The sequence below is a fragment of the Choloepus didactylus genome, chromosome 4, assembly GCF_015220235.1.
Source record: "Choloepus didactylus isolate mChoDid1 chromosome 4, mChoDid1.pri, whole genome shotgun sequence".
NCBI lineage: Eukaryota > Metazoa > Chordata > Mammalia > Pilosa > Megalonychidae > Choloepus > Choloepus didactylus.
Genome location: NC_051310.1, coordinates 36,102,430 through 36,114,507, shown reverse-complemented (window position 1 = coordinate 36,114,507; position 12,078 = coordinate 36,102,430). Strand labels below are relative to the sequence as shown.

The 12,078-nt window shown below is 36.8% G+C and overlaps 1 protein-coding gene across 1 annotated transcript in view; it reads left to right on the top strand.

The window, feature by feature from the left end:
• BBOF1 (basal body orientation factor 1) overlaps window positions 1-12,078 on the top strand; it is a 66,450-nt gene that overhangs the window by 1,167 nt on the left and 53,205 nt on the right. Inside the window, exons 2-3 of the mRNA XM_037832310.1 lie at window positions 4,017-4,245; window positions 10,556-10,621. Of these exons, the coding sequence (XP_037688238.1) occupies window positions 4,017-4,245; window positions 10,556-10,621 (295 nt within the window). The remainder of the gene's footprint in view (window positions 1-4,016; window positions 4,246-10,555; window positions 10,622-12,078) is intronic.

Here is a 12,078-nt window from a genome sequence, read left to right as displayed (position 1 = left end):
ATAAAAAATTAAGATGTGCTTGTGTGCATACTTCAACTTGGATCTTCAGTTTCCTCCACAAGGACTGGATTCTTTCTTTCTTGTCCCTAGTTGGAGAGATCTCTGCTATGTGGTTGAAATGTCTTGAACATTTAGGAGACCTCTAGGTATTTGAAGTAGTCCTTGGACATTTTCAGGGATAACTTTAAAAAAAAAAAAAATCAGTTTTATTGAGATATATTCACATACCATACAGCCATCCATGGTGTACAATCAACTGTTCACAGTACCATCGTATTGTTGTGCATTCATCACCACAATCAATTTTTGAACATTTTCCTTACAGCAAAAAGAATAAAAATAAGAATAAAAAATAAAAGTAAAAAAGAACACCCAAATCATTCCATCCCACTCTGTTTTTCTTTTAGTTTTTGTCCCCATTTTTATACTCATCCATCCATACACTGGATAAAGGGAGTGTGAGCCATAAGGTTTTCACAATCACACCGTCACACCATGTAAGCTACATAGTTATATAATCATCTTCAAGAATCAAGGCTACTGGGTTGCAGTTTGATAGTTGCAGGAATTTCCTTCTAGCTATCCAATAAACCTAAAAAGGGATTTCTATATAGTACATAAGAATGCCTTCCAGAGTGACTTCTTGACTCCATTTGAAATCTCTCATCCATTGAAACTTTATTTTGTTTCATTTCTCTTTCCCCTTTTGGTCAAGAAGATGTTCTCAATCCCACGATGCCATCCCCAGGAGTCATATCCTTAAAAACACCCCTGGGAGTCAAGTCCCATGTGGTGGGAGAGGGCAGTGAGTTCACCTGCCTAGTTGGCTTAGCTAGAGAGAGAGGGGGGGGGGCCACATCTGAGCAACAAAGAGGTTCTCTGGGGGAGACTCTTAGCCTCTTCTTTGCAGTAACAAGCCTCATAAGGGCAAGCCCCAAGATTGAGGGCCCGGCATACCAAATTTTCAGTCCTCAATGTTTGTGAGAAGATCAGTAATAACCCAGGAGGGGTGTCCAACATTTCCGCATTTTTCCCCAGCTCTTCAGGGCTCTTCAGGGCGGCCCTGCAAATATATTTTTATTCTCTGCCCAAATTACTTTGAGATGTATCACTATTTCACACTATCCTGTACAAACCTACCAGATCTCACTTCCTATTCAAAGTTCCGTGTAATTATGGTGCTTGAAAAAACTGACTGTACAAGTTAAGTTATTTAGTGTGTTGTAGAAGATACATATCCTGCACCAAATAAACATCTCTTCTCTTGGTCTCACCCAGAAGTTGAAGTTTTAAAACACAGTCAAAATCGTTGTTTACTCTTTGGCCTGATTAACCTTAGTCCTAACCAGATCTGCTTCATTCATATTCTAATTGAAGTCTGGACTCTTTTTCAGCTTTGTTAACAGTTGCTGTATGTGCTAATACTGACATTCATAGCTGCCAAGCTCTAGCTCTGAGTTTCAGGTGTCACAAAGATACTTCAAGGATCAGTTTTGGTTCAAAGAAATCTAAAGGATTTGACCAAATTGGGTAGTTGTTCAGATTTCCCCAAACTGATCAGAACCTGTGAAGTGGTTAATGCTCTAACACTGACCCCTTGCAGGCTTAGAATTGAATCTGCTAGGTTGCCACTAGTCTTGTCCGGGGCCCTGGTGGTTCCTAGACACAGTGGAGTCATGCATGGTATCCAGCACTTTATATGGAACCAACCACAAGGGAATCCCTACAACGTGTAATGTGTATGAAGGAACTCATTTAAGAGATTAATACATGCTCAATACAGAAAATTCAGAAAACATGGGAAAAATCCAAGGAGAAACAAAAATCACCTGTAATCCCATCATCTAGAGATAACCACTATTATCATTTTAGGGTATTCCTTTTTTTTTTATAAAATGATTGCACATGTACATACTTATTTGCAGCTTTTTTCTTCTCATGTGTCAATATGTCTTTTTCTACAATGTGTTTTTTTTTACATAACTGCATAAGTAGTCCAGCACTTTTTAAAAGTGCAAAGGGCTCGTCACACCTAAAGCTCACTAGCATCTGTTTTCTATTTTTGACCATACGTCTACTGCAAGCTGAATAACAGTGAAGTAACAGAACTCTTACTCTGCAGATCTTCTGTGACCCATAGTTTGAGAAACACTTTTGTTTCTACAGACAGTATTTGTGGTCCTTCTATTGGGGTATCTGATTTCTTGCATCAACTACTCTGAGCAGCTTAGAACTGATACTTTCAGGAAGCAATTGTGTACTTGTAGCAAGGCAGTCTATCACCAGTGCCCAAATCAGGCTGGAAAAAGAGGTCAACAGCAATAACAGGCTGGGGGGTTGGAGATGAGCCTGGCCTTAATTTGAAGAAATCGAAAGGTGAGAGTAGGATTGGAAAGGAATTGAGAAAGAACCAGGAATTGGGGGTCACAGTATAGAAAGTTATATGCATATTTATGTATGAGCTACTTAAGAGTTCAAATACAGGTTGTGTCTTCTTATTTATTACCTATGTATTTATATATCTAGTGCCTGTTTTGTATAAGAAATAGTGTTTTGTTAATGCTTATACAATTAATCTTTATTTTCAAAAATCTCTCCTTTTATCATTTTAGTCTTTGAATCCATCCTTTTTTTTAAAAAAAAAATTTCCTCCCTGCCCCTCCTACTTCTGTATAAATGATTATGCTTTGTTTCTTAGCCGTCCTTGAAACCTGGTACATTGTGGTACCAGCTGATAAAGTATTTAACACACTTGTTCTAGAAACTTGATCTTTTGTTCAAGTCCTAGCCAAAACCAAAACAACCCGCAAACAAAAATAAAAAACTGGGATGGTGGGTTGGATGGTCCATAACAGACCTATAAACTTAAGTTACAGTTACACTGTGAATGCATCCTCATGCAGAAAGAGAACTGAAAGTAATGAATTTGCAGTAGAGAAAACAAAGGTCTAGGACTGAGCCAGGAGTAACAGAAAAGACAGTTTAAATATGGGAGAATCAAAGAAGTAACGGAAAAGATGAGAAAGCGTCATTAAATGAATTTGACTTATCATGCATTCCCTCTGTAACCATTAAGCATTAACTCCTCATTTCCCTCTCCTGGTAACCTGTAATTTACTTTCTGTCTCTAAGAAATTGCATATTCATATAAGTCAAATCATATAATTTTTGTCCTTTTAAAAAGTTTTATTCCTCAAAACTCCACTTTCCCTCCAATTCTTTTTTGTTAAACAATAGTCTTTTTTTAGAGCTGTTTTAGTTTTATAGAAAAAATCACACAGAAAGTACAGAGTTCCCTTATACCGTCCCCTCCAAACGCATTACTGTTTTCCCTGTTATTAACATTTTGATTAGTATGGTACATTTGCTACAATTGATGAACCAATATCATTAGAATTATATTATTAGCTAAAGTCCATAGTTTACATTAGGGTTCATTCTGTGTTGTACAGTAATATGTTTTTTTTAAATTGTTGTATCATACATAAAACATAAATTTCCCATTTTAACCATCTCAAATATACAATTCATTGGTAATAATTTCATTCATAATACTGTGCTACCATCACCACCATCCATCACTAAAGGTTTTCTATCACCCCAAACAAATTCTGTACCCATTAGGCAAGAACTCTCCATTTCCCCTCTTCCCATACCCTCCCCTTGATAACCTGTAATCTACTTTCTGTCTCTATGATAAATTTGCATACTCTAGTTATTTCATGTAAGTCAAATCACACAATATTTGACCTTTTGTGTCTCACTTATTACTCTCAACATAATGTCTTAGGTTCATCCATGTGGCATGTATCAGAGCTTCATTCCTTCTGTGGCTGAATAATATTCCATTGTATGTATATGCCAATTTTGTTTTTCCATGTTTTTCTTATTCATTCAACAATATATGCTATTATGTGCCAGGTAATGCCAATTAAAACAAATTTTTAAAAAGAGGGATGTAATGCTAATGTAGTAGAGACATAGTTATGTACTGTGAATGTCCTCTTCTCATGTAGGAAGGTAGTGAAACCAGATGAATCTGTGGTGGACAGAGCCAAGGCCAATGCCTCCCTTTGGGAGGCCAGGTTGGAAGTCACAGAACTCTCCAGGATTGAGTATCGAGATACCTCCCAGAGACTGGCAAAAAGTAACGAGGACTTAAAGAAACAGCAGTATAAAATGGAGAAAGATACAATGTCTGTATTAAGCTACCTGAAGAAGCAGGATCAGGAGAAAGATAATATGGTAGGTAGGTAGAAAACCTGAGCCTCAGTACCTATGTCTGTGGTTATACTGGTGTGATTATAAATTTCAAGGATTTTAATTCCTTAGAATCTCATTACATGATTAAGACATTTATTTCAGGTGACCTTAACTCTCCCTGCAGAAGGACCCTGTTTTGGAATGGCTGTACTGTCGTTGACTTTTATTTTCAGTTCTTGTGCCGTGTTTTCTTGTCTGAAACAAATAGAGACTGGTGACCATAAGGGACCATTATGATCCACTTTAAGGTCAAGAGCATGGTATTTATATTTTTTATATTAATAAATAATTAGCTTTAATGATTTGAAAAGCAATCTACTGATAATCCATTATCACATTATGAGTCAAACAAGTTGAATCATTTTTTGGCTAGTTGAGTCTCGAATGTATCTTATTGTACCTCATTTAAGTGTTGAGAGTAAAACTGTCATTTTAGATCTGGAAGAAAAAGAGAAGGGAACTAACATTGTGTGGATTTTGTTTATTTTATTAAATTGTAATTTTTTCTGTGCATTAATTTTATTTAGTTTTTACCTCTTTCCCAGAAGTATATCCTCTAGAAAGCATTATTCTAAAGTAAGATTTTAGGTCAACCATACAAATAATTTTCAGAATTCATTAGATGGAAGTTTTGTGGCCTGCAAATGTTTTTTCTTTAATCTCCATTAGTTAAATTAGTATTGATTTGCATTTATCAGTTTCACTTGTATTTCCTGATAATCATCTGCCTCTCTCTATCAAAGACCAGCATCTGGCTGCTGCAAATGCAGTTTTATTTAGTTTTCTCACAGTCATGGTGTCCCGTTAAACCAAAGAAATGACATTAGGTGGAAGAAGCAAACTAGATTAAATATATCCTGGTTAACTAGCCTTCCCATAGTTTAGTCATTTTGCTCTGTCCTAGAAATGTTATTTTCTTAAACTTAATTTAAACTGTTTATAATCTTATTACAAAGATTATTCATATTAATTGTGGAAATTTCAGAAATGAAATGTGTTTTGAAAACTGTTTTATCTTGAACAAAATTAGGAGATTTTCCTTAAAAGCGGGTTTTTGTATTTGAGGCTTTGTTCAGTCTATCACAAAATAAGTTTCATTATATGTCATACCTGTCCTATATGACTTAGGATTGACCCAGTTTATTTTTTAGAATTTATTGGTTTTCCTTAAACTGATCTAAGATATTATTCACAAGAATATCTCACTCCTATTTCTTCTGATTCTATGACCATATCAAGGAGACTTTAGTTTAAAAAGCTACTCGGGTTCCCTACTAAAATGAACCAGCACTCCTTGGGGAAATGATTTATTCTAGGACTTGGGCAGGAAAATTAAAAGATGAGCCTAGAATATCTTATTGTGCCACAAAGTAAGGAAGCTCTCAAAAAATGTTAAAGGACATGGACTAGAGAACCTAAGATGGCAGCTAGGTGAGACAGGGCAAAAAACGCCTCTGTGAAAAATACTAGGTAAAAACCAGAAAGTGACCCAGAACACCACTTCCAGCATAGCACCAGCCAGACAAGTTCTGCTAAATCCACAGGGAACATACATTTGGAGAAACCAGGGGCCTGCATTCTGAAACGAGTGAGTGAGTCAGCTGAAAGTCCAGCGGCCGCGCTGTGGTGTGGGGAAACGGTGGGCTGGCATTTGGAGATGGACTAGTTCTTTAAAAAAAAAAAAAAAAAGCCCGGGAGCAGCTGCAGATAAGATGGGGAGAGCCGCGCAGTGAAGCACGGTGGGAGTGGGCTGGGCTAATGCCTCGGTGTCTGGCGTGGAGGATACCCCTTCCCACACCCACAGCTGATTGTCTTGAGACCAGGGGAGCAGAGGGGAGCCAAAAGGAACGCATTCCTTGCAGCCATCTCCCACAGCCCACAGCTGCGCCAAGAAACCCAGTGTGATGGGGAGTCTTTCCTGCAGCACTGCACACACGCCACAATATCAGCCATGGACAGTGGCCTTTAATGCACCCATGGCTGATTGTCCCGGAGCTGGGAGGGCAGAGGTGTGCAAAAAAGGGGGAAGTTAACGCATCCCATTCAACCACCTTTGAAGTGGGCTGGGAGAGCCCCTGCACGGCCCGACAAACCAGGGCTTCCCTGGCGGGCCGGCACACACTTGTGATGTGGCGCGGCCCTCCCTCAGCAGAGGTCTTGGAAGAGCACAGCTGGGAAGGGGGAACCGCTCAGAAATCCCAGGAACCCTACGCGAATACCAAGGGCTTGTGGGTCGGCGGAGAGACAATCTGTGGAAAGACTGAGATGAAGGCTTTGGCTCCTGCAACAGCCTTAAATCTCTGGGAACACCTGGGAGGTTTGATTATTAAAGCTGCCATGCCTCCCTAACCACCCAGACACGTGCCCCACATTCAGGGCAGACAGCACCAACAACACACCCAAACTTGGTGCACCAATTGGACCCCAGAAGAATCAGACCCCCACACACCACAAAGACAAAGTTGGGGAGAACTGACTTAAGGGGAATAGGTGACTCATGGACGCCATCTGCTGGTTAGTTAGAGAAAGTGTATGCCACCAAGCTGCAGTTCTGACAAATTAGAGATCAAGTAAAGCAAATGCCTAGAGGCCAAAAATAACAGAAAATCTTAAAGCATATGTTAAAACCAGATGATAAGGAGAACCCAAACTCAAACACCCAAATTAAAAGATCAGAAGACACACAGTATTTGGCACAATTAATCAAAGAACTACAGACAGGCAAGAAGAGCATGGCACAGGATATAAAGGACATAAAGAAGACCCTAGAAGAGCATAAAGACGACACTGCAAGAGTAAATAAAAAAAAAAACAGCAGATCTTATGGAAATAAAAGAAACTGTAGCCCAAATTAAAAAGACTCTGGATACTCATAATACAAGATTAGAGGAAGCTGAACAACAACTCAGCCTCCTCGAGGACCACAGAACAGAAAACGAAAGAACAAAAGAAAGAATGGGGAAAAAAATCAAAAAAATAAAAATGGGTCTCAGGGATATGATAGATAAAATGTCCAAACTTAAGACTCATTGGTGTCCCAGAAGGGGAAGAGAAGGGTAAAGGACTAGAAAGAGTATTCAAAGAAATTGTGGGGAAAACTTCCCAAACCTTCTACACAATATAAATACACAAAACATAAATGCCCAGCAAACTCCATATAGAATAAATCCAAATAAACCCACTCCAATACATATTCTGATCAGACTGTCAAATACTGAAGAGAAGGAGCAAGTTCTGAAAGCAGCAAGAGGAAAGCAATTCACCACATACAAAGGAAACAACATAAGACTAAGTAGTGACTACTCAGCGGCCACCATGGAGGCGAGAAGGCAGTGGCATGACATATTTAAAATTCTGAGAGAGAAAAATTTCCAACCAAGAATACTTTATCCAGCAAAACTCTCCTTTAAATTTGAGGGAGAGCTTAAATTTTTCACAGACAAATACTGAGAGATTTTGCTAATAAAAGACCTGTCCTACTTCAGATACTAAAGGGAGCCCTACCGACAGAGAAACAAAGAAAGGAGAGAGAGAGATAGAGAATTTTAACAGACATATATAGAACATTACGTCCCAGGTCTCCGGGACACACATTCTTCTCTAGTGATCACGGATCTTTCTCCAGAATAGACCATATGCTGGGACGCAAAAACAAGTCTCAATAAATTAAAAAAAAAAAATGAATTTATTCAAAACACCGTCTCTGACCACAATGGAATACAAATAGAAGTCAATAACCATGAGAGACTTGGAGAAATCACAAACACCTGGATGGTAAAAATGAGAGAGATGAAAACATTCCCAGATAATCAAAAGCTGAGGGACTTCACCACCAGTAGATCAATCCTATAAGAAATGCTAAAGGGAGTTGAGCAGGCTGAAAGGAAGGGACGCTAAACAATTGACTGAAACTACATGAAGAAATAAAGATTACCAGTAAAGATCACATGGTAAATATAAATACCAATACTACTGTATTTTTGATTTGTAACTCCACTATTTACTTCCTACAGGCTCTAAAATCCATAAACTGTAATGATAAATCAGTGGTTTTGGACTCAATGTAAAATATGTAATTTTTGACAAGAACTACGTAAAGGTGGGAGATTGAGGGAGTATAGGAACATAATTCATGTGTCTTATTGAAGTTAAGTTGGTATCAAAGAAAAACAAGATTGTTATAGATTTAAGATGTTAAATTTAAGCCCCATGGTAAACACAAAGGAAGTATCAGAGAGTATGACCATAGAGATGAAAACTAGAGTATGGATTCTGAGAAGTGGGGGAAGGGGCAATGGGGAGTTAAGAAATGAGTGTAGGGTTTCTGTTTGGAGTGAAGGGAAACTTCTAGAAATGGATGGTGGGAAGGTGATAGCATTGCAACATTCTAAATGTGATTAATCCTACTAATGGAATGCTAGGGAGGGGGTGGAATGGGAAGATTTAGGCTGTATATATGTTTCTGCAATTGAAAAAAAAAAAAAAAAAGACAGTCTAAATACATGACAATTAAATGCCAAGGATGATCCTGGATGGGATCTGAGGATGGAGGAGAGGAGGCTCAAAGGGACACAGATGGGACATAAGGGGAAAAAAAAGGAAGTATAGAATGTAAGCTTTGTATCAGTGTTGAATTTCTTGAACTTCTTAGCTGCACTTAATGGGATTGCATAAAAGAATATTCTTGTCCATGGGAAAGTTATACGTGAATTATATTGTTTGTTCAAAGATATGTGCAGCTTGCTCTCATATGTTCAGAGGACAGAGCAATAGATGATGGATGATAGATAGGGAGGGAGGGAGAGATGTAGGGAAAGAAAGATGGTGGTGTGACAGGATGTTAAAGGTGGTGGATCGGGGTATTGGTGGAGGGGGGTTGGGGTATGCTGGAGTTCTATGTATGGGGTTTGTACTGTTTTTGCAACTGTTCCTGTAAGTTTGAATTTATTTCAAAATAAAATTTCATTTAAAAAAAAAAAAAAGACATGGACTACCTTAAAGGGGTTCCCACTGGCAAAATCTGGGATAATCAAAATAAATAATGACACTAAATAAATAAATAAATAGATGAAACAAGAATCCGTGGGTCCATACTACTAATACATACATACATACGTATACATACGTTCTTATATATACACTTATATTAATAAATAAAGGAGAAAGAAAAGCTTCTCCTCTTAGTACAATGTCAATTAATAAATTTCCAAGGAATAATAGAAGAATCACCATTTAGCATCATATATTAATTGATTCAGGCAAGAATCATCAATGGATACTAAAACTAGTGGGTGAAAGTTTGATGAGGAGAGTAATGTTTGTATAGTCAAAAAATACCTCCCCACGAATTACTTAATTACTAAAGGAAAAGTAATAACTTGTAAGTGGAGGAAGTGGTAGACACAATTTTAACCGTTTGTTTAAAGTTAACATCTTCTCAGTGATACGAAGCACTGAAAAGGATACATCATCACTTGGGTAGTATATTAGTATATGCCTGCCAAAATACATAACCTGAATCTAATCATGAGGAAACAGCAGACAACCCCAACCCTGGCCAGTATTCTTCAAAAATGTCAATGTTGTGAAAGATAAAAAGAGGCTGAGAACCTACTCCCAATTAGAGATTAAAAAAAACTCAGAAGATATGTGGCAACTAAATTCAACCTGTGATCAAAGATTGTACCCTGGACCAAAAAAAGTAGTTGTAATAAAGGACAATATTGGAACAATTGGTGGTGAAACTTGAATATGGACTATAGGTTAAATAATAGAATTATATCAATGTTAAATGTCCTTATTTGATAATTGTACTGTGCTTATAAAAGAGAAATCTTTTTTCTTAGGAAATGCATCCTGAAGTATGGGTAAAGGGGTATGATGTCTGAAACTTACTCTCACATGGTCCAGAAAAAAATGTATATATAAATATATATAAATGTATACTCACATACACATACATACACACAAAGGGAGGGAGAGAGAATAATAAAGTAAATGTGCCCAAATTGGTGTATATGAATGAAAGTTTATGGAACTCTTTGTAATATTCTTGAAAGTTTTGTCAAAAAGAGTTCCCCAGATAATTCTGATGATAGCCAGGTTTTGGAAACTGGCAATTGCAGATTAAGGATATGGGAAAGTTCCTGTTCCTTCTTCTCCTCTTCACACCTAACTCCACCTTTCCAACTCCACTGGTTTTAATATCATGTGAAAACTAGGCTACTTAGTAAAGGTAGGACATAGAAAAATTTCTTTACCTTACTGACTTTGTATTTTCATCTTTCTATAGATTGAAAAACTGAAACAGCAATTGATTGAAACAAAGGAAAAAGCTCAAGAGGAGAAGGAAAAATTGGTGAGTTATCTATGTATACTAATACTTCACTTAACTGGGTAGTCAAATTTCTGGCAAGCTCAGATATTTAAGACACAGTGAGAATAAGTGAATAAATCCTCTGAGCAGCTCGGTGACCTTGAAGCCCACACTCTTGACTGCAGAGAAGCTCAAAAATAATTTATTATAAAAATATGTTATAGAAAACTTGGAAAACCATCTGGTATTAGGGTTTTTACTGATCCTGAGTTTGTCATTGTTTCTAGGGCTTCTCAGTGCACAGAGCTAGGAAATGTGTATTTTTTTAAAGGTAAGATATACCATGAGTTCTAATACTTTCGATTCAAATTCAGGAATACAGGGTTTTTACTTGACCTTATTGAACTTACATCTGAATCTCTTTTCTCCTATGCCAACAATCCTGGTTTTTAATGAGACCAGTATGATTACACAGTTGCTTTAAACCTCAGTAAATCAGCAGTCTCAGAATGCTGATACTACCACCACCAACAGTAGATTACCAGGAACAGTTTAAAAATTTTTTGGCATTGTTTTCCCTTAGGATATAAAATTAATTTTGAGCCATTTAGCAAAAGCCTTCCCACATCCCCATAGGTCTTGAGAACTATTGTATAAGATGAATGTTCAGAATGATGATTTTCTATTATCCAGAAAAGATTAATTAAACTGGAAGGTCAGGATCTACCAGGAGATTTCAAATTTTTACTGATCTGAATAGTTCTATACAACTAAAGAATTTAGATCACTCTTTTAAAATTTTTCCACAAAGAAAATCCAAACATAGATTTAAGGGCAAGTTCCACCAAATATTCAAAGAAAGATAAAGATAAGTTTAGTCTTATGCTAATTTGTCCAGATAATTGATGAAAAGATATCCTAAAAAAAAATCAGCAATCTGAATCTGGAAATACATATATATATTAAAACTAACTTCAGGAATATGAGGTTAATTTAATATAAAAAATTCTACAAAGTACTTCTCTACATTAATAGACTAAAGAAAAAAAACCATATGATCATATCAGTGGATGTAGAAAAAATATTAGATAAACTTTAGCACTCACAATGAAATGTCTTAACATACTGTACAAAGAGGGAAACTTCCTTACATGAGAAAATGCATTTACAAGCCTTACATATAATGAAAATTTAGAAACATTCCCTTTAAAATCAGAAACAAAACAAGAAAATTCAGTATCTCCATTCCTTGAAGTCCTAGCCAGAGCAGTAAGAGAAGAAAAAAAAGGTTAGAGTTTACCAAGCTAGATACCAGATAAAATGCAAAAAGCAATTAAATTTTTATATACCAGAAACAGTTAGAAAAACATAATTTTTAAAGATACCATTTGCTGCAATAGGAACAGAAACTATAAAGATCTTGGAGTAAATCTAATAAAAGATGTGAAGATCTTTATGGGGAAAATTATAAAACTTTATTGAAAGCATTAAAAAATGCC